The sequence below is a fragment of the Leucoraja erinacea genome, chromosome 6 (genome assembly GCF_028641065.1).
Source record: "Leucoraja erinacea ecotype New England chromosome 6, Leri_hhj_1, whole genome shotgun sequence".
Taxonomy (NCBI): domain Eukaryota; kingdom Metazoa; phylum Chordata; class Chondrichthyes; order Rajiformes; family Rajidae; genus Leucoraja; species Leucoraja erinaceus.
The window spans coordinates 8,625,531-8,648,801 of record NC_073382.1 but is presented as its reverse complement, the minus strand read 5'-3'; the positions used below and the strand labels follow the sequence as shown (position 1 = coordinate 8,648,801).

Sequence of the window (23,271 nt, the reverse complement as noted above, 5' to 3'; positions counted from 1 at the left end):
CATCCATGCAGTCTTTAAATGTCTTCCATTGCATATCCACCGTCAACCCTTTTAGAATTAATTGCCAGTCAATCTTGGCCAATTCACGTCTCATACCCTCAAAGTTACCTTTCTTTAAGTTCAGAACCATTGTTTGTGAATTAACAATGTCACTCTCCATCCTAATGAAGAACTCAACCATATTATGGTCACTCTTGCCCAAGGGGGCACGTACAACAAGATTGCTAACTAACCCTTCCTCATTACTCAATACCCAGTCTAAAATAGCCTGCTCTCTCGTTGGTTCCTCTACATGTTGATTTAGATAACTATCCCGCATACATTCCAAGAAATCCTCTTCCTCAGCACCCCTGCCAATTTGATTCACCCAATCTATATGTAGATTGAAGTCACCCATTATAACTGTTTTGCCTTTGTCGCAAGCATTTCTAATTTCCTGTTTGATACCATCTCCAACTTCACTACTACTGTTAGGTGGCCTGTACACAACACCCACCAGCGTTTTCTGCCCCTTAATGTTTTGCAGCTCTACCCATACCGATTCCACATCCTCCAAACTAATGTCCTTCCTTTCCATTGCATTAATCCCCTCTCTAATCAGTAACGCTACCCCACCTCCTTTTCCTTTCTGTCTATCCCTCCTGAATATTGAATATCCCTGGATGTTCAGCTCCCAGCCTTGGTCACCCTGGAGCCATGTCTCCGTGATCCCAACTATATCATAGTCATTAATAGCTATCTGCACATTCAACTCATCCACCTTATTACGAATGCTCCTTGCATTGAGACACAAAGACTTCAGGCTTGTTTTTACAACACTCTTACCCCTTATACAATTATGTTGAAAAGTGGCCCTTTTTGATTTTTGCCCTGGTTTTGTCTGCCTGCCACTTTTACTTTTCACCTTGCTACCTATTTCTTCTACCCTCATTTTACACCCCTCTGTCTCTACGCTCACACATTTAAGAAACCCTTTCCCTTTAACTCCATCCTCCACTATCCCATTCGACACCCCACCCCCCTTATTCAGTTTAAAGCCACCCGTGTAGCAGTGGCAAACCTGCCTGCCAGAATGCTGGTCCCACACCTGTTAAGATGCAATCCGTCCCTTTTGTACAGTTCCCCCTTACCCCAAAACAGATCCCAGTGATCTAAGAATCTAAATCCCTGCCCCGTGCACCAGTTCCTCAGCCACACGTTCAGGTCCCGTATCTCCCTGTTCCTGCTCTCGCCAGCACGGGGAACTGGAAGCAAACTGGAGATAACAACCCTGGAGGTCCTGCTTTTCAACATTTTTCCGAGCTCTCTAAAATCACGCTGCAGAATATTCATCCCCTTTTTTCCGACATCGTTTGTGCCGACATGCACTACCACTTCCGGATGTTCACCTTCGCCCTTGAGGATTTTCTGCACTCTGTCCATGACATCCTGGATCCTGGCACCGGGAAGGCAGCACACCATCCTCGCATCCCGTCTGTTGCCGCAGAAACCCCTGTCCGTACCTCTCACGATGGAGTCTCCCACTACAATGGCCTTGCCTGCCTTAGGCCTTTTTGGTTTTGGCTCAACAGCCCTATTCGCATCACAGGCCAGTCCGCCGCTCACGTCTTCTGTCCCAACAGCTTCTAAGCGGATGAACCTGTTTACAAGAGGTACATCACCCGGGGACGTTGGCATTCCATGCTTCCCTCCCTTTCTCACTGTCTCCCACCTTCTCTCTTCCAGTACCTTAGGTGTAACAATCGTGCTGTAGGACTTGTCGAGGAACGACTCAGTTTCTCGTACGAACCGGAGGTCATCCACTTGCTTCTCCAGTTCCCCAACACGGCCCTTCAGGAGCTCTACCTGGATGCATTTTTCGCATTTGTAGCAGCCAGAGGCACCAGCGGTGTCCTTGACCTCCCACATACTGCAAGCATCGCACTGAATCAGCTTGCCTGACATCTCCTTCTTTCGTCTCCTCTCCTCAGCCTCCTCGCCAAAGACTCTCGAGCCAAAGACTCACACTTTTAGTATAGTATAGTATACTTTTAGTATAGTATAGTAAGTATAGTTACTTACTTTTAATATTTAAAAAGTCATTTACATTGGACAACTGATTAGGTGAAACATCAGAAATGGTGTGTGTTCCCATCATTTGTTGAGATCTTACATCTAACAAAGTGGATTGTTTTCATGCTATGATTATTTTGGACAGGAGCTTGTAATGTGGTCACTTCCAGACCCCCACAGCCCTCAATGGCACTGTGATCTCAATCACCGAGGCCTATATCAGAAGACCCTTCATAAGGACGAATCCTCGAAAAGTGCCGGATATGATAGTCCATCTGGGCGTGTTCTTAAAACCTGCATGGACCAAATGGCAGCAACATCACTACTAAGGTCTGAAGTCCATGCCTGCATTTAAAGGGACATCCATAATACCAGTGCACAAGAAGAGCAAAGTGACATCGCTCAATGACTACCAACCAGTTTCACTTAGGTTTGTTGTGATGAAGCGCTTTGAAAGGTTGTTTATAGCACACATCAACTCCTGCCTCACTACAATTCACCTACTTCCACATCAGATTAACAGTGGATGCGATCTCACTGGCTCTCTATTCTGGACCACTTGGACAATAAGAACATGTACATCAGCTGTTGTATTTTGACTAGATTGGCTTCAAAGCCAGCTTCCCTCTAAACATCGTCAAGCATCAAATGCTCAGATGTAATGCTTCTACATAACGAATTTTATGTCTGTTTAAATAACAACCCTAACTCTTAACTAAAACACGATAGAGAAGCTGTTTTATTCCACTTCAACCAGATTTCTCCATATAACTTAAATTGGCATTTCTCTCCAAAATAGACCTTATCGCTTAAAAGATAAAATAGACTGTTTGAGTTTCTACAATGACAGTATTTCTCTCCAAATTATTTTATCTCCAAGGTTATTTAGTCGGTTTTACAATAATTTATTTACTGTCTGTCTGACCTTTTTGCATCAGGCTAAAGGCACCGAGACTATTGGCCAAATACTCAATTAGAAAAAACTTGTCTGATTATTGGAAGCTACCCGCCAATCTTCAGGAACTACTCCAGAATCTAAAGAGTTTTGAAAGATTATTACTAATGCATCCACTATTTCTGGAGCTACTTCCTTAAGTACTCTGGGATGCAACCTATCTGGCCCTGGGGATTTATCGGCCTTTAATCCATTCAATTTACCCAACACCACTTCCCGGCTAACCTGGATTTCACTCAATTCCTCCAACTCCTTTGACCCGCGGTCCCCTGCTATTTCCGGCAAATTATTTATGTCTTCCTTAGTGAAGACGGAACCAAAGTAGTTATTCAATTGGTCCGCCATATCCTTGTTCCCCATGATCAACTCACCTGTTTCTGACTGCAAGGGACCTACATTTGTTTTAACTAATCTCTTTCTTTTCACATATCTATAAAAACCTTTGCAGTCAGTTTTTATGTTCCCTGCCAGTTTTCTTTCATAATCTAATTTTCCTTTCCTAATTAAGCCCTTTGTCCTCCTCTGCTGGTCTTTGAATTGCTCCCAGTCCTCCGGTATGCTGCTTTTTCTGGCTAATTTGTACGCATCATCCTTCGCTTTGATACTATCCCTGATTTCCCTTGTTATCCATGGATGTACTAACTTCCCTGATTTATTCTTTTGCCAAACTGGGATGAACAATTTTTGTAGTTCATCCATGCAGTCTTTAAATGTCTTCCATTGCATATCCACCGCCAACCCTTTTAGAATTAATTGCCAGTCAATCTTGGCCAATTCACGTCTCATACCCTCAAAGTTACCTTTCTTTAAGTTCAGAACCATTGTTTGTGAATTAACAATGTCACTCTCCATCCTAATGAAGAACTCAACCATATTATGGTCACTCTTGCCCAAGGGGGCACGTACAACAAGATTGCTAACTAACCCTTCCTCATTACTCAATACCGTCTAAAATAGCCTGCTCTCTCGTTGGTTCCTCTACATGTTGATTTAGATAACTATCCCGCATACATTCCAAGAAATCCTCTTCCTCAGCACCTCTGCCAATTTGATTCACCCAATCTATATGTAGATTGAAGTCACCCATTATAACTGTTTTGCCTTTGTCGCAAGCATTTCTAATTTCCTGTTTGATACCATCTCCAACTTCACTACTACTGTTAGGTGGCCTGTACACAACACCCACCAGCGTTTTCTGCCCCTTAGTGTTTTGCAGCTCTACCCATACCGATTCCACATCCTCCAAACTAATGTCCTTCCTTTCCATTGCATTAATCCCCTCTCTAATCAGTAACGCTACCCCACCTCCTTTTCCTTTCTGTCTATCCCTCCTGAACATTGAATATCCCTGGATGTTCAGCTCCCAGCCTTGGTCACCCTGGAGCCATGTCTCCGTGATCCCAACTATATCATAGTCATTAATAGCTATCTGCACATTCAACTCATCCACCTTATTACGAATGCTCCTTGCATTGAGACACAAAGACTTCAGGCTTGTTTTTACAAACACTCTTACCCCTTATACAATTATGTTGAAAAGTGGCCCTTTTTGATTTTTGCCCTGGTTTTGTCTGCCTGCCACTTTTACTTTTCACCTTGCTACCTATTTCTTCTACCCTCATTTTACACCCCTCGGTCTCTACGCTCACACATTTAAGAAACCCTTTCCCTTTAACTCCATCCTCCACTGTCCCATTCGACACCCCACCCCCCTTATTCAGTTTAAAGCCAACCGTGTAGCAGTGGCAAACCTGCCTGCCAGAATGCTGGTCCCACACCTGTTAAGATGCAATCCGTCCCTTTTGTACAGTTCCCCCTTACCCCAAAACAGATCCCAGTGATCTAAGAATCTAAATCCCTGCCCTGTGCACCAGTTCCTCAGCCACACGTTCAGGTCCCGTATCTCCCTGTTCCTGCTCTCGCCAGCACGGGGAACTGGAAGCAAACCGGAGATAACAACCCTGGGGGTCCTGCTTTTCAACATTTTTCCGAGCTCTCTAAAATCACGCTGCAGAATATTCATCCCCTTTTTTCCGACATCGTTTGTGCCGACATGCACTACCACTTCCGGATATTCACCTTCGCCCTTGAGGATTTTCTGCACTCTGTCCGTGACATCCTGGATCCTGGCACCGGGAAGGCAGCACACCATCCTCGCATCCCGTCTGTTGCCGCAGAAACCCCTGTCCGTACCTCTCACGATGGAGTCTCCCACTACAATGGCCTTGCCTGCCTTAGGCCTTTTTGGTTTTGGCTCAACAGCCCTATTCGCATCGCAAGCCAGTCCGCCGCTCACGTCTTCTGTCCCAACAGCTTCTAAGCGGATGAACCTGTTTACAAGAGGTACACCACCCGGGGACGTTGGCATTCCATGCTTCCCTCCCTTTCTCACTGTCTCCCACCTTCTCTCTTCCAGTACCTTAGGTGTAACAATCGTACTGTAGGACTTGTCGAGGAACGACTCAGTTTCTCGTACGAACCGGAGGTCATCCACTTGCTTCTCCAGTTCCCCAACACGGCCCTTCAGGAGCTCTACCTGGATGCATTTTTCGCATTTGTAGCAGCCAGAGGCACCAGCGGTGTCCTTGACCTCCCACATACTGCAAGCATCGCACTGAATCAGCTTGCCTGACATCTCCTTCTTTGGTCTCCTCTCCCCAGCCTCCTCGCCAAAGACTCTCGAGCCAAAGACTCACACTTTTAGTATAGTATAGTATACTTTTAGTATAGTATAGTAAGTATAGTTACTTACTTTTAATATTTAAAAAGTCATTTACATTGGACAACTGATTAGGTGAAACATCATAAATGGTGTGTGTTCCCATCATTTGTTGAGATCTTACATCTAACAAAGTGGATTGTTTTCATGCTATGATTATTTTGGACAGGAGCTTGTAATGTGGTCACTTCCAGACCCCCACAGCCCTCAATGGCACTGTGATCTCAATCACCGAGGCCTATATCAGAAGACCCTTCATAAGGACGAATCCTCGAAAAGTGCCGGATATGATAGTCCATCTGGGCGTGTTCTTAAAACCTGCATGGACCAAATGGCAGCAACATCACTACTAAGGTCTGAAGTCCATGCCTGCATTTAAAGGGACATCCATAATACCAGTGCACAAGAAGAGCAAAGTGACATCGCTCAATGACTACCAACCAGTTTCACTTAGGTTTGTTGTGATGAAGCGCTTTGAAAGGTTGTTTATAGCACACATCAACTCCTGCCTCACTACAATTCACCTACTTCTACATCAGATTAACAGTGGATGCGATCTCACTGGCTCTCTATTCTGGACCACTTGGACAATAAGAACATGTACATCAGCTGTTGTATTTTGACTAGATTGGCTTCAAAGCCAGCTTCCCTCTAAACATCGTCAAGCATCAAATGCTCAGATGTAATGCTTCTACATAACGAATTTTATGTCTGTTTAAATAACAACCCTAACTCTTAACTAAAACACGATAGAGAAGCTGTTTTATTCCACTTCAACCAGATTTCTCCATATAACTTAAATTGGCATTTCTCTCCAAAATAGACCTTATCGCTTAAAAGATAAAATAGACTGTTTGAGTTTCTACAATAACAGTATTTCTCTCCAAATTATTTTATCTCCAAGGTTATTTAGTCGGTTTTACAATAATTTATTTACTGTCTGTCTGACCTTTTTGCATCAGGCTAAAGGCACCGAGACTATTGGCCAAATACTCAATTAGAAAAAACTTGTCTGATTATTGGAAGCATGTTGACCCAGCGCTAAAATGAACTGTAATCTCAAGATTGAAAATCAAACAGCATAAATAATTTCACATAATTTATTACAAAGCAATTTACAACGAGAAACACCATGCGTTAGCAGCATGGTTTTATAGACCGTGCTGATAGTTATTTCCCTTTCTCACTGTCTCCCACCTTCTCTCTTCCAGTACCTTAGGTGTAACAATCGTACTGTAGGACTTGTCGAGGAACGACTCAGTTTCTCGTACGAACCGGAGGTCATCCACTTGCATCTCCAGTTCCCCAACACGGCCCTTCAGGAGCTCTACCTGGATGCATTTTTCGCATTTGTAGCAGCCAGAGGCACCAGCGGTGTCCTTGACCTCCCACATACTGCAAGCATCGCACTGAATCAGCTTGCCTGACATCTCCTTCTTTGGTCTCCTCTCCCCAGCCTCCTCGCCAAAGACTCTCGAGCCAAAGACTCACACTTTTAGTATAGTATAGTATAGTATACTTTTAGTATAGTATAGTAAGTATAGTTACTTACTTTTAATATTTAAAAAGTCATTTACATTGGACAACTGATTAGGTGAAACATCAGAAATGGTGTGTGTTCCCATCATTTGTTCAGATCTTACATCTAACAAAGTGGATTGTTTTCATGCTATGATTATTTTGGACAGGAGCTTGTAATGTGGTCACTTCCAGACCCCACAGCCCTCAATGGCACTGTGATCTCAATCACCGAGGCCTATATCAGAAGACCCTTCATAAGGACGAATCCTCGAAAAGTGCCGGATATGATAGTCCATCTGGGCGTGTTCTTAAAACCTGCATGGACCAAATGGCAGCAACATCACAACTAAGGTCTGAAGTCCATGCCTGCATTTAAAGGGACATCCATAATACCAGTGCACAAGAAGAGCAAAGTGACATCGCTCAATGACTACCAACCAGTTTCACTTAGGTTTGTTGTGATGAAGCGCTTTGAAAGGTTGTTTATAGCACACATCAACTCCTGCCTCACTACAATTCACCTACTTCCACATCAGATTAACAGTGGATGCGATCTCACTGGCTCTCTATTCTGGACCACTTGGACAATAAGAACATGTACATCAGCTGTTGTATTTTGACTAGATTGGCTTCAAAGCCAGCTTCCCTCTAAACATCGTCAAGCATCAAATGCTCAGATGTAATGCTTCTACATAATGAATTTTATGTCTGTTTATATAACAACCCTAACTCTTAACTAAAACACGATAGAGAAGCTGTTTTATTCCACTTCAAACAGATTTCTCCATATAACTTAAATTGGCATTTCTCTCCAAAATAGACCTTATCACTTAAAAGATAAAATACACTGTTTGAGTTTCTACAATGACAGTATTTCTTTCCAAATTATTTTATCTCCAAGGTTATTTAGTCGGTTTTACAATAATTTATTTACTGTCTGTCTGACCTTTTTGCATCAGGCTAAAGGCACCGAGACTATTGGCCAAATACTCAATTAGAAAAAACTTGTCTGATTATTGGAAGCATGTTGACCCAGCGCTAAAATGAACTGTAATCTCAAGATTGAAAATCAAACAGCATAAATAATTTCACATAATTTATTACAAAGCAATTTACAACGAGAAACACCATGCGTTAGCAGCATGGTTTTATAGACCGTGCTGATAGTTATTTCAGTACGGGTGATTACTCAACATGAATAGTCAGCTATGTGTTACAAGTGGTTGGTTCAGCGAATTGGATGGAAATTCTCCAGAATCTCAGCAAATGTCTTTCTTTCTGTAAAATGAAAAAAAGTGGAAATGTTAAAAGAGACATTTTTTTCTCAGTGCTGTGCTCTAATAGAAGATCCAAAATATAAGCTGTACTTTTGATTCATGTATGTTGAAGCAGAAATATGGGTCATTAAAACCAGAGAGCGAGAATAACAAGGTGGTTATTGTTATGCTACCGTTATACTAAATCCTGCGGAGACCACATGTTCAAAAATAAAACCATGGGATCAACGACAAAGATGGCAGTTGCTGTCCAAATTGCTCTGGATCTGCATTCACATACATCCCAGAGTACCAAGTTTACAGAGTTTCTGAAGGTCATTAGTAAAACAGATGGAATTACACTGCAATCTGACAATTTGGTGGTCACGATTACCTAGCTACGATTTACTCTAGCTTCATATTCCAGATAGATTGTTAAATGTGACCCTTGTGGCTAAAGGGATCAGGGGGTATGGAGAGAAGGCAGGTACAGGATACTGAGTTGGATGATCAGCCATGATCATATTGAATGGCGGTGCAGGCTCGAAGGACCGAATGGCCTACTCCTGCACCTATTTTCTATGTTTCTATATATTTATAATCACCTAAATCTAAAATTCCACAGCTGCCATAGTGGAAATTGAGCTTATGCTTCCCAACAAATGATACCACTCCAGCACATTTTTGCACAATACAAGGTGGATATTTTTGGCACGGGAGAAATAGCATATGTTTTTACCAGATTAGAAACATTAATGGATTGAGATATAATCAAGCAGTATTCTGCAGTAATTATTTAAATGACTTGCTGCTTTTTGAACTTTTCTTAAAAATGTCTATCTGTTTACTAAAACTGGGGTTTTTTGTTAAAAGGTGAAGAGGGATTTTGGCTGCATTCACACAAGAACAATACCTCACTGCTGTGCAGTGTTAAAGAAGCTGCAACAAAGTGTTAAGCAGTAACAGTCAACTACAGAGCATTAAACACTTGACCCGAAACGACCCACGGTCAACCCAGGTCTGTACTACTGTAGCGGCTGCCTCCTCTCCAGGGAGACACTTAAACATCTGTAAATCATTGCTTAAATGTTAGTCAGTTAGTTTGGAGGGCTTTTATGTGAAGGGGGAACTTTAATTCTTAGTCCCCTACCTGGTCGGAGAGGCGGGGAGCGGGCAATGCCTTACCGGGTCGCCGTGCAGCCAGGGGTAGAGTTGCTGGGGTCGGAGCTCCAACTGGCGGCGCCCGCGGCCAGACGCCCGCAGCCCCAGCTCCGCGATGTTGGGAGTCGGCGGCCACAGCGCTCCAGAGCTTACTGCACGGCGACCCGGTATGGCATTGCCCGCTCCCCGCCTATCCGACCAGGTAGGGGACTAAGAATTAAAGTTCCCCCCCCCACCACATAAAATCCCTCCAAACTAACTGACTAACATTTAAGCAATGATTTACAATTATTCCCCGGTCTCCGGGGAGGAGGCAGCCGCTCCAGACTTTAAGCTGCCTGCGTTCCCTACCTAATCTACGCTAAAAATCTTCCATTTCGAAATCCGAAAAATTCCGAAATCCGAGAAGGGTCTGGTCCCAAGGCTTTCGGATAAAAGGTTGTGCACCTGTAATTAATGAGCAATTTTGTTTAATTGGGAAGCAGGCCAAAATGAGGTAAACTCAGATAAGGTGAAATAAATTGGAAACAAAAGAAAAGATGTGAAGGATAGTACCACAACCCACCATGCTACCCTGAGCTTAAAGCCCAGGGATAAACTGCACGGGTGTTATTAGTAATAACTCAGAAATGGTTTGTTCACATCCGCATTCTTCAGTGTTGCTCCAAAGCTAAGAATTGCTGGGAAACTCATGCTCACATGTCAGTTGTTGTGATTGAACTGGATCTGAGGTAGAGCTACCGTATAGCAGTGTAATTTATTCATGTTTTATCGGCATGACATGCCCAAAAGAAATTGAGTTTAAGCGCACAATGATTTGCATGTGAATTTCAATTTCATGGGAAGAATAAACATTTGATGCGTATTCCTACACTGACATGCCACTTAGGAATCTGAACCGATACAAAATTATGGTAACACTTTCATGTTCCTTGAAATAATCACTTCCCGTTATTTTTGATAAATGGTGCATATTTATTAACTTGCAAAAAAAATGTCAATTCTCAGCCTATTGGATCCTAAATCTAAAAAAATCCCTTTGTATGTAATGAAGTGGTCTGCAGAGCAAGATAATCAAAACCATAACTTCAGGAACAGATGTTGCCTGGATAAACTGGCCATGTCTGGGTTTTACTGCCACTGTATGCCTATAAACAGTGCCGATTTATTAGCCTAGAACGGGTTTTTGGAAATTTTGAGTGTGTGTTTTTCTATTTCTTCTAAATGGGATGATGCAGATGCGTTTTCAATTAATTTTAAATAGGATATTTATAAATGTAAACCCAGAATTCTACAAGTTTGATTTCGCATAAAACATTTTAAAAGAGGAAAAACAGGGGATTACAGATGTTGGAACTTGGAGGAACTCAGTGAGTCAAGTGGCATCTGTGAAGGAAAATGGACGGTTGACCCATGAAAGGTCACGACTCAAAACGTCGACTGTCCCTCCACAGATGCTGCTCAATTCCCTGATTTCTTCCAGCAGATTGCAAACTGCTTATTGTTAAAAATGGAATAAAACGGCATCGAAGATAGTTTGCGAGTTTCCAAGCCATTCAGATAGGCAAGGCACTCGCTTTGATATCAAGTGATACACTCAACATAGAATTGGGACACTCCCCTAGGTAGGTCGTTAGGATACGATAAGAGCTCCAATGGCCTTGAGATCGGAAGAGTAATTCGAAGGTAAAAAGTAATTCAAGTAAATACTTACCCACTTCCGGAAAGTCACTGGGATGGTGCTGCATATAGTCCATCATTTCTTTATCCATTTTGGCAGTCTTGTAGTTTACTAGCTTGGTGACGTGATATCCAACAAACCATCCAACACTTAGATACAGAAGCTGCCGGTGCACACCTGTAAACAGAAAGATTATCGTTTTCCTTTTGTTTAAAAAATGTGACCTTCTTTGGAGACAACTTCTTTGGACGAACAGTCTCTCATATTCTACATGGATAGCTTACAATACAACGGTATGACCAATGAACTCTCCAATTTTAAGTAATGCCCCTCTCTTTTTCCCCTCCAGTGTACATCCATTCTAACACTATCCTGCCTTTCACCTCCCCTCCCACCTATATGTCTCGTTGTGACTTTATACTTCACTCCTCTTCTCGCCTTATCTAACACCCTTTTGGTCTCTTTTCATTTCTGGCCTCAGTCACTTACTCCACCCATTCTGCCAATCAACCCCACCCCATCCACACTTTTTCAGCTTTCTACCTCCTACCATAATCAGTCTGAAGAAGGGTCCTCACTCGAAATGTAATTTATCCATTCCCTCCCTATGCTGCTTGACCCGCTGAGTTCCTCCAGCATTGTGTGTTTTGCATAACTTCGTTCCATTGTCATTCTGACAAAAAAAAAACGAATGATCTGCATTCTGCCTAATGCACCCATTCATACAGAAGTGGACTATGAACATCCATTTTTCCATCTGTGCACCCAAACATATCACCCTAAGGCTTTCCAAGTAAGTCTTTTAGTACATAACATGCTGTTCAAGCAATTTACTCATTTAACCACAGATTCCCTAGAAAAATCAAAATTCACTCCAACAAAATCCAGCCCAAGAAAGATTTTAAGACTTAAATACATGTTGGCTTCTCCGTGTTAATTCTGCTACTATTGAGGGTGTTCACTGTGAAGTGGGTGAATAACAGCTTCGACTGCCTTCAAAATATGCCATTGTGTCTCCATTTTACTGCTCCACTGCAAAATCTCCTCAAAGTATGCTGCTTGCACGCTTCCACACATGCTGCCTGACCTGCTGAATTCCTCCAGCACTTCAGGTTTTGTATTTACAGCACTTTAAATCCTGCTTGCGAAGCATACATCTCAAGGATACAAACATTGAATTCAACCGCACTGCCTGTTTTTAAGAGGGAACTACAGATGCTGGAGAATCGAAGGTTACACAAAAAAGCTGGAGAAACTCAGCGGGTGCAGCAGCATCTATGGAGCGAAGGAAATAGGCAACGTTTCGGGCCGAAACCCTTCTTCAGACTGATCGGGGGCGGCGGTGGGTGGGGACAAGAAAGGGAAAAGGAGGAGTAGCCCGAAGGCTGGGGGATGGGAGGAGACAGCAGGGGGGCTGAGGAAGGGGAGGAGACAGCAAGGACTAACAAAATTGGGAGAATTCGATCTTCATGCCCCCGGGATGCAGACTCCCCAAACGGAATATGAGGTGCTGTTCCTCCAATTTCCGGTGCTGCTCGCTGTGGCCATGGAGGAGACCCAGGACAGAGAGGTCGGAGACGGTGTGGGAGGGGGAGTTGAAGTGCTGAGCCACCGGGAGGTCAGCTTGGTTATTGCGGACCGAGCAGAGGTGTTCGGCGAAACGATCGCCCAACCTCCGCTTGGTCTCACTGATATAGATCTGGACTGGACGATATAGATCCGCACTGCCTGTTTACTGCCTTTCCAGTGCCCCACCCCCATCTTTCTCTATCCTGCACTTCTATCTCCCCTCCCAGTTCTCTTCTACCTATACCCCTCCCACTGGCTTTACATTTCAGATTCAGATTCAATCTTTATTGTCATTGTGCATTGTACAGTACAGAGCCAACAAAATGCAGTTAGCATCTTACCCAGAAGAGCGAACATAGAATAATGGAACAGCAAAATATATATATGTACATACATAGAAACATAGAAAACAGGTGCAGGAGTTGGCCATTCGGTCCTTCGGCCTTTCGAGCCTGCACCGCCATTCAATATGATCATGGCTGATCATCCAACTCAGTATCCTGTACCTGCCTTCTCTCCATACCTTCTGATCCCTTTAGCCGCAAGGGCCACATTTAACTCCCTCTTAAATATAGCCAATGAACTGGCCTCTGTGGCAGAGAATTCCACAGATTCACCACTCTCTGTGTGAAAAATGTTTTTCTCATCTCGGTCCTAAAAGATTTCCCCCTTTTCCTTAAACTGGGACCCCCTTGTTCAGGACTTCCCCAACATCGGGAACAATCTTCCTGCATCTAGCCTGTCCAACCCCTTAAGAATTTTGTAAGTTTCTATAAGAACCCCCCTCAATCTTCTAAATTCTAGCGAGTTCAAGCCGAGTCTATCCAGTCTATCAAGCCGAGTCTATCCAGTTATCCACATTAGTAATACAGGTGCACAACCTTTTATCCGAAAGCCTTGGGACCAGACACTTGTCGGATTTCGGACATTTTCGGATTTCCGAATGGAAGATTTTTAGCGTAGATTAGGTAGGTAGCGCGGGCGGCTTGAAAAGTCTGGAGCGACTGCCTCCTCCCCGGAGACCGGGGAATCATTGTAAATCATTGCATAAATGTTAGTCAGTTAGTTTGGAGGGATTTTATGTGGTGGTGGGGTGGGTGGGTGAAGGGGGAAACTTTAATTCTTAGTCCCATACCTGGTCGGCGACTCCCAACATCGCGGAGCTGGGGGCTCCGTCCGGCCGCGTGCGGCGCCGGTTGTAGCTCCGACCCCGGCAACTCGACCCCTGGCTGCGAGGCGCTCCAAATCCAGCGCCGCCCGCGGCCCCAGCTCCGCGAATGTTGGGAGAAGGCGACCTCCGCGTCCTGGAGCTTACCGCACAGCGACCCGGAAAGGCATTGCCCGCTCCCCGCTGGTATCCCAGCGCAGCGGTGCTTACTGCACGGCGACCCGGTAAGGCATTGTCCGGGTGGGGGGCGTCCGGCAGTGGATTTGGAGTGTCTCGCAGCCAGGGGTAGAGTTGCCGGGGTCGGAGCTACAACCGGCGCCGCCCGCTGGCGGCCACAGCGCTGCGGAGCTTACTGCACGGCGACCCGGTAAGGCATTGACCGCTCCCCGTCTCTCCGACCAGGTAGGGGACTAAGAATTAAAGTTTACCCCTTCAACCCCCCCTTCACATAAAAGCCCTCCAAACTAACTGACTAACATTTAAGCAATGATTTACAAATGTTTAAGTGTCTCCCCGGTCTCCGGGGAGGAGGCAGCCGCTACAGTAGTACAGACCTGGGTTGACCGTGGGTCGTTTCGGGTCAAGTTTGGCGCCAAACGCGAACTTTGTTGTGCCGATGACATCCTGGAAAAAATGGCCGGTTTTCGGAGGTTTTCGGTTTCCAGAACACCGGATAAAAGGTTGTGCACCTGTAGTGCAATTTTTTCTGGGGGAAGGAGTGTCCGGGGGGGGCAATCTTGGTGATTGCCAGGGTGACTGGAAACACGTTCCACCTCCGTCCCGTTAACATAGAAACATAGAAACATAGAAAGTAGGTGCGAGAGCAGACCACCAGGTCCATCGAGCCCGCACCGCCATTCGCTCATGGCTGAACACTAAACAGACACACTTACCCACAAACAGTAGACACAAGACACAGAACACAAGACACTACCCTCCCCTTTATACCGCTATCACCCCTCTCCACCCCAAGAACCTCGTGATCTCCTGGGGGAGGCAAAAAACCGGATAAAAACCCAGGTCCAATTCGGGAAAAAAATCCGGGAAATTCCTCTCCGACCCCAATCTAGGCGATCGACACTTGTCCAGGAGATCACTCAGGTCTTACTATACTAACCATACCTAGGTCCATATCCCTGCCCTCTCCCCGTAGCCCCTTATCCCCTTGGCAGCTAAAAAACCATCTATTTTAGTCTTAAATATATTTAAAGTTTCTGCTTCCACTGCTCCCTGGGGCAGTGAATTCCATAAATTAACCACCCTCTGGGTGAAGAAGTTCTTCCTCATCTCAGTTTTAAAAGAGCCCCCCCTTATTCTGCAACTATGTCCCCTAGTTCTAGTTTCCCCGATCATTGGGAACATCCTCGGTGCATCCACCCGATCAAGGCCCCTCACGATCTTATATGTTTCAATGAGATCGCCTCTCATTCTTCTAAACTCCAAAGAGTAGAGTTCCAGCCTACTTAACCTTTCCTCATATGTCAATCCCCTCATTGCAGGAATTAATCTTGTAAACCTTCGCTGCACTGCCTCCAGGGCTAGTACATCCTTTCTTAAGTATGGACCCCAGAACTGTACACAGTATTCCAAATGTGGTCTCACTAATACTGTGTACAGCTGCAGCAAGACCTCCGTGTTTTTATACTCAATCCCCCTAGCAATAAAGGCCAAAACTCCATTGGCCTTCCTGATTGCTTGCTGCACCTGCATACTAACTTTCAGTGATTCAAGTACTAATACCCCTAGATCCCTTTGCGTTGCATTACAACGCAGCTCCTCCTCATTTAGAAAATAACTTGCCCTATCATTTTTTTCCCCCAAAGTGAATGACTTCACATTTATTAGTATTAAATTTCATCTGCCAAGTTGTTGCCCACTCACCTAGCTTATCTATATCCTTTTGCAGACTCTTCCTATCCTCCTCATCCCCTACTTTTCCTCCCATTTTTGTATCGTCCGCAAATTTTGATATATTACACTTGGTTCCCTCCTCCAAATCATTTATATAAATTGTGAACAACTGGGGTCCCAGCACCGACCCTTGCGGAACCCCGCTAGTTACCGGTTGCCATCCCGAGTATGAACCATTTATCCCCACTCTCTCTGCTTCCTATTTGTTAGCCAATCCTCTACCCATGCTAATATATTACCCCCAATCCCATAATTTTTTATTTTTAGCAATAGTCTCTTATGTGGCACCTTGTCAAAAGCCTTTTGGAAGTCCAAGTATACCACATCCACCGGTTCCCCTTTATCCACCCGGGTTGTTACTTCCTCAAAGAATTCGAGCAGATTCGTTAAACAGGACTTCCCCTTCACAAAACCATGTTGGTTCTGTCCGATGAAGTCATGTTTATCCAAGTGCCCCGTTAGTGTTTCTTTAATAATTGTCTCTAACATTTTACCCACCACCGATGTTAGACTAACCGGTCTATAGTTACCCGCCCTCTGTTTACTTCCTTTTTTAAATATAGGTGTTACATTGGCCATTTTCCAATCCACTGGGACCGTTCCTGCCTCCAGGGAGTTTTGGAAAATTATCACCAATGCATCCACAATCCCCACCGCTATCTCCCTCAAGACCCTTGGATGTAATCCATCAGGCCCAGGGGATTTACCGTTAATATGGATGGGGGTGTGCGTGCCGCCCCTAGACCTTCTGTAGTCCACAATGAGCTCCTTGGTCTTCTTGGAGTTAAGGGCCAGGTTGTTGTCAGCGCACTATGCTGCTAAGTGCTGGACCTCCTCCCTATAGGCCGACTCATCGTTGTCGCTGATGAGGCCAATCACCGTTGTATCATCTGCATACTTAATGATGGTGTTAGTACCATGTACAGGTGTGCAGTCGTAGGTGAAGAGGGAGTAGAGGAGGGGGCTCAGCACACAGCCCTGTGGAACGCCGGTGTTCAGGGTGAGGGTTAAAGAGGTGTGGTTGTCTAACCTAACAGACTGGGGTCTGTTAGTTAGAAAGTCCAGTATCCAGTTGCAGAGGGAGGGGTCGATTCCCAGGTCACTGAGTTTGGTGATCAGTTTTGAGGGGATAATGGGGTTAAATGCTGAGCTATAGTCAATGAACAGCATTCTCACGTAGGTGTCTCTGTTGTCGAGGTGGGAGTGGGCGGAGTGAAGTGCCATTGAGATGGCATCCTCCGTACTCCTGTTCTTGCGGTAGGCGAACTGATAGGGATCCAGTGTGGGAGGTAGGCAGCCTTTGAGGTGTGCCAGGACCAGCCTCTCGAAGCACTTGGTGATGATGGGAGTAAGTACAACTGGGCGGAAGTCATTAAGGCTCACCGCAGTGGAGTGTTTTGACACCGGCACGATGGAGGTGGTTTTAAGGCATGTGGGGACAACTGCTTGGGCAAGTGACAGGTTGAGAATGTCAGTCCAGACGTCTGTCAGCTGCGCAGCACAGGCCCTGAGGACGCGCCCGGGGATTTCACATCCTCTCTTGTCATCTTACACCATTTGATCTCTGGCCTTTGTCCATCCATCTGCCAATTACCCTCCACTCACCTTCACCGTACCTATAACTTAAATAAAACACTAAGTACTGGAGTAACTCAAAGGATCAGGCAGTAACTCTGGGAGAATATGGATACATGGTTGTAACCCTTCTTCAGTTTTCTTAGCCCCCTACTATAATCTGTCTGAATAAAAGTTGCTTATCCATGTTATCCAGTGATGTTGCCTGACTGGCTGAATTATTCCAGCACTGTGTGTACCAGTATCTGCAGTTCCTTTGTCTCTATTTAACAGGCCTTGTGCTGGAAGGTGACTGAGAGTCCTAGCCTGAGCCACAGACTGTCCCATCTTTGGAGGATAGACACAAAATAGAGATTCAACTTCTGAAGAAGGGTCTCGACCCGAAACGACACCCATTCCTTCTCTCCAGAGATGCTGCCTGTCCTGCTGAGTTACTCTGGCATTTTGTGTTTTATCTAAGTTATAGGTACGGTGAAGGTGAGTGGAGGGGTAATTGGCAGATGGATGGACAAAGGCTAGAGATGAAAAGGAGACAAATGGATGTCAGCATTTCGTATCTATCTTCAGTTTAAACCCGCATCTGCAGTTCCTTCCAACTCCATGTTTGGAGGACATGGATATGAGTTTTGGGTAGGAATCCTTCTTCATACTCGAAGCGTCGCCTATCCATGTCTTCCACAGATGCTGCCTGACCAAAGATACTAGTATCTTTGTGCCTGACCCACTGAGTTGCTCCAGCACTTTGCATTCTATGCAAGATTCCAGCAACTGGAGATAACATGAAGGCTTTAAGGAAACTCTTCTGCGGTCACCTGTCCTGACATTACCTGTTGCCGGCCCAGTTAGAAACATAGAAATTAGGTGCAGGAGTAGGCCATTCGGCCCTTCGAGCCTGCACCGCCATTCAATATGATCATGGCTGATCATCCAACTCAGTATCCCGTACCTGCCTTCTCTCCATACCCCCTGATGCCCTTAGCCACAAGGGCCACATCTAACTCCCTCTTAAATATAGCCAATGAACTGGCCTCAACTACCCTCTGTGGCAGAGAGTTCCAGAGATTCACCACTCTCTGTGTGAAAAAGTTTTGTGCTGGCCCTTTCTATCTTTCAGTCTGAAGAAGGATCTCGAACCGAAACGTCACCTATTTCTATTCATTTTCTCCAGGGATGTTGCCCGGCCCATTCAGTTGCTCCAGCGTTTTGTGTTTTATATTTGGCGGCTTCAGGCTGGGCCCTGGGCCACGGCTCGACCCCATCCATCCACCCCCCGTGTAGGGCAGAGCCGGGCCGGGCCAACCCGAGCCCCGGGCTTCGTTATTATCCCCCGCAGCACCAGGCCCTCGCCCCTTTCCTCACCCGATGTGAAGGCCGGTCGCCGGTTGATGCCGTTCTGCAGTAGCGCCGCCGTCCAGCCGATGAGGCCCAGCCACACGCTGTTCCTGTTGACGATCCCCGGCGGCGGCAGAGCCCGAGCCTCAGCCGGCAGCCGCAGCTCCAGCACCATCTCCGCCCCTTCGTCTTCACCAGCGGGGAGGGCAATTCAAGGGCGAAGCTCCAGCGCTTTCAGTCCGCGCCTCTCCAGAGCACCGGGTGGATCCCCGCCGCCCAAACAATAGTTCCGCCACCTTCCACCTGCTTTGATCTGCCCTTTTCACACCTTCAAATTTATTGCAGGTACACAAAAATGCTGGAGAAACTCAGCGGGTGCAGCAGCATCTATGGAGCGAAGGAAATAGGCAACGTTTCGGGCCGAAACCCTTCTTCAGCTGCACCCGCTGAGTTTCTCCAGCATTTTTGTTTACCTCCGATTTTCCAGCATCTGCAGTTCCTTCTTAAACACAAGTGAGTTTCTTGTCATGTGTGTCCCTGATAGGACAATGACATTCTTGCTTTGCTTCAGCACACAGAACATAGTAGGCATTTACTACAAAAACAGATCACTTTGTACCCTTCTGTCGTTTCCCTCTCCCCTGATCCTCACTTTGAAGAAGGCTCTTGACCTGAAGGATGCGAGCATGGAATTCTCCCAATTTTAAATAACAGATCTCTCTCTCCACCTTTCCACCGCCCCAAGGGTACCGACACGTTCCACCTGCTTTGATATGTCCTTTACACACCTTAAATCCACTCTGTACCCTTCCATAACTCTAGATTCCCTCTCCCCTGACTCAGTTTGAAGAGTACTCTCGACCTGAAATGTCACCTATTCCTTCTCTCCTGATATGCTGCATGTCCCGGTTACTCCAGCATTTTGTGTCTACGGTGTGTAAACCAGCATCTGCAGTTCCTTCCTACACATTCCCCACCTTTGTTTAGTTTGTCACCTGTACCTTCTCTTCCCGGAAATTCTCTGTATCCTGTAATCTGGTTGCATTCAAAACGAGGATCATTAGATCTCTGAACATTGAAGGAATCTGGAGAAATGCAGATCGAACAGGAAAATTATGCCGAGCTAGAACAGCAGCCGTGGAAGATAAGGCTGAATAGCCTACTCCTGGTAATGCTAAGGGCATTACCAGAGCCCCCACACACCCACAATTTGGACTGTTCATACTGCTTAACTCTGGGAGGAGGTACCGCAGCATGAAGAGCGGGACAACCAGGTTCTGCAACAGCTTCATCCCCCAGGCCATAAGATTACTGAACAATCAAAAAAACCGAGGCTAGAACTTTTAAATATCGACACTTTTTAAAAACTTTTTATATATATTTATTTTACAGAACCATGCGCACGAGGCATTTTTATGGACGCACCTAGAACTTTTAACTATTACCTGATTTTGGAGAGTAAAATGCAACGAAATTTCGTTCAAGGTGCACTGTGGCTAGGTGTATATCTGAATGACAATAAAGTTTTCATTCATTCATTCATTCATACATTCATTCATTCCTGTTCCTATTCATAATGTTCTTGGGCAGTATTTAAGAGCCCACAAGCAAAATACTCCAGAAGACGCTGGAAATCTGTAATACAGACATAAAATACTGTAAATACTCAGCAGCTGACCCGAGTTTATCTCCACAGATATTCTATTTCCTATATGTAGATTGGTTATTGCATGTGAACCAATCATAGTAGAAATAGCTTCACTAACCCCCACCTTACTGTATGATTTATACTAACACCCACTTCCTATAGGGTGATTTCACCAAAGGTCAAATGAGCGTAGATCCCCCCTCACGTGACCGAAAATTTTAACTGGAGGACATCTCTCAGTTTGGTACATGTAAGTGAATGGGGAAACACGCACTTTCCCACCCGTTAAAAACATGGAAAACGGCCGATTTTTGAGCTGAAATTTTCTGTGCTAGTCGGGGTGACCGTGAAGCACAGCGACCTAAATTTTCAGGCAAAAAAAAAGATAGAAAGTGAGGTAATTACAAGAGGGAACTGAAGGTAGAAAGCGGCGGAAGTGAACAGCTGACAATTGCCGTGGAGATTTTAAGATCCAAAATATCGGGAATTATCGCGTTTGCTTGCTGAATTTCATCAAAAGTAAGTTAATAATGCCTTACTTTTGATGAAATTCAGCAAGCAAACGCGATAATTTAGGTCGCTGTGCTTCACGGTCACCCCGACTAGCACAGAAAATTTCAGCTCAAAAATCGGCCGTTTTCCATGTTTTTAATGGGTGGGAAAGTGCGTGTTTCCCCATTCACTTACATGTACCAAACTGAGAGATGTCCTCCAGTTAAAATTTTCGGTCACGTGAGGGGGGATCTACGCTCATTTGACCTTTGGTGAAATCACCCTATACTGGTCAGTCTTGGAAGCGGTAACGGAACTAACAACCTGCTGTACCGCTATATTATGTGTACAGATTAAAGATGATTCTGAACTCCAGATTGTGCAGCTTGCTTATTTACACTCGAGGATGGTATTTCCACTACATTGTTGTGGGTTTTGGGCGAATGAGTTTTATGCTGTATCTACAGATTCTACTACATGTGGGACACATGGACACTGCCAGGACAGGTGGTCAAAAGGAAAACATTTCAAGAACATTGGAGATGCTGAAAATCAGAATTAAAAACATGAAAAATGTTCGAAATATTCAGCAGGTCAGGCTGCATTTGTGGGAAGAAAAACAGGGTTAACTTTTTGGGTTGTGAGATATGGAAAGGACACATAATAATTTGTTAAGCTTGAGGGAGGGGAATATCTCTGATTGGGTAAACCAGGACAGTGCTTCCACTCCTCAACATTTTTTTTCTGAAATAGATTCCCATATTTCCTGGAATTTGATGACATTTCCTGAAATTTTTTTAAATGCTTCCTGCGTGCTATTTGTTGTTTTTTTTTTTTTTTGGGGGGGGGGGGGGGGGGGGTCATGTTAACAACACAAAGAAGAACAAGGCAAAACAGATCTATGTAACTACACCGTATCTGCCTGCTTCTGTTACTCACTTGTACAGTTAGGGCTTTATTCTTTGGAGCGCAGAAGGTTAAGGGGGGACTTGATAGAGGTTTTTAAAATGATGAGAGGGATAGACAGAGTTGACGTGGAAAAGCTTTTCCCACTGAGAGTAGGGAAGATTCAAACAAGGGGACATGACATGAGAATTAAGGGACTGAAGTTTAGGGGTAACATGAGGGGGAACTTCTTTACTCAGAGAGTGGTAGCTGTGTGGAATGAGCTTCCAGTGAAGGTGGTGGAGGCAGATTCGTTTTTATCATTTAAAAATAAATTGGATAGTTATATGGATGGGAAGGGAATGGAGGGTTATGGTCTGAGCGCAGGTATATGGGACTAGGGGAGATTATGTGTTTCGGCGCGGACTAGAAGGGTCGAGATGGCCTGTTTCCGTGCTGTAATTGTTATATGGTTACAGTGTTATGTAAGGCAACTTTCGTTGACTTCAACAGCTTTCATTGTCTTTGTTTTTTCAACCGGCTCTCTTGTTTCAGTCTCTGCTCTTTCTCCCTCCCAATCTCCCTCCCTCCATCCCCATCCTTTTTCTCTCCCTACCTCCCTCCCTTTTCCCTCTCTTCGCCCCCCCCCCCCCCTTATTCCCTCCCTCGCTCCCTCTCCCAATCACCCTCTCTCCACCACTCCCTCTCTGCCCCTTGAACCCACCCACCATTCTGTAAGATCAGGGCCATTTCCAATGTAACTACAATCCCACCGCCCACTGGTAACTTTTCACCACTAGGCTTATCCAGAATTCTACCACTGTCTGAAAATTAATCAAAGGCTCGACTTCCACTGAGAAAGAGAATTCCAAAGACTAATTGTTATACAAGAATTTTCCCGAACAGTCTGTGACCCATAGCGCTGTGGCTACAGCGCTATGTTTAAAGCCCATAGCGCTGCAGCTGGTAGCGCTATATTTAGAATCCATAGGGCTGCAGCCGACAGCTCTTTATTTAAATTATCACCTGTTATACTGACAGTGCTCTGTGCAAACCTTTGAGCGCCAAACCGGCAGTGCTGTGTGTACTATCTTTACACCCCTTTAGAGGCCAGATGCTGAAATTGCCCGAAATTATTAAATTTCCCTAAAATTGCCTAAAGACAACCAGAATATCCTGAATTTCGGGTAATTTCTTTCAAACTGGAAACACTGAACCATGGGATAAGCTGTATACAAGATGATCTGGTCAATGGGATCAGTTAATACATGAGAACAGTCCAAACAATGTAGGAGTTACAAAATAACGAGCAGAAAGACATGTCCAGCAGATTGAGCTGGCAGGTC

The 23,271-nt window shown here is 45.0% G+C and overlaps 1 protein-coding gene across 1 annotated transcript; it reads right to left on the bottom strand.

Moving 5' to 3' along the window:
* Positions 1–8,329: 8,329 nt before the first annotated feature.
* ndufc2 (NADH:ubiquinone oxidoreductase subunit C2) lies at positions 8,330–19,143 on the bottom strand. The gene is made up of 3 exons (XM_055636567.1): positions 18,928–19,143; positions 11,379–11,522; positions 8,330–8,525 (listed from the first exon to the last, which is right to left on the bottom strand). Exons 1-3 carry the CDS (start codon positions 19,073–19,075, stop codon positions 8,476–8,478), a joined length of 342 nt encoding a protein of 113 aa, XP_055492542.1. The 5' UTR covers positions 19,076–19,143; the 3' UTR covers positions 8,330–8,475.
* Between the last annotated feature and the right edge of the window lie 4,128 nt (positions 19,144–23,271).

What these genes read in the sequence shown, in the direction of transcription:
- ndufc2 (XM_055636567.1), bottom strand. Translation starts at nt 19,075, where the DNA reads ATGGTGCTGGAGCTGCGGCTGCCGGCTGAGGCTCGGGCTCTGCCGCCG. An exon ending in GCGACCGGCCTTCACATCGG is followed by an intron (nt 11,523 to 18,927) that starts GTGAGGAAAGGG and finishes TTCTGTTTACAG; the next exon opens with GTGTGCACCGGCAGCTTCTG. An exon ending in CAGTGACTTTCCGGAAGTGG is followed by an intron (nt 8,526 to 11,378) that starts GTAAGTATTTAC and finishes TTCATTTTACAG; the next exon opens with AAAGAAAGACATTTGCTGAG.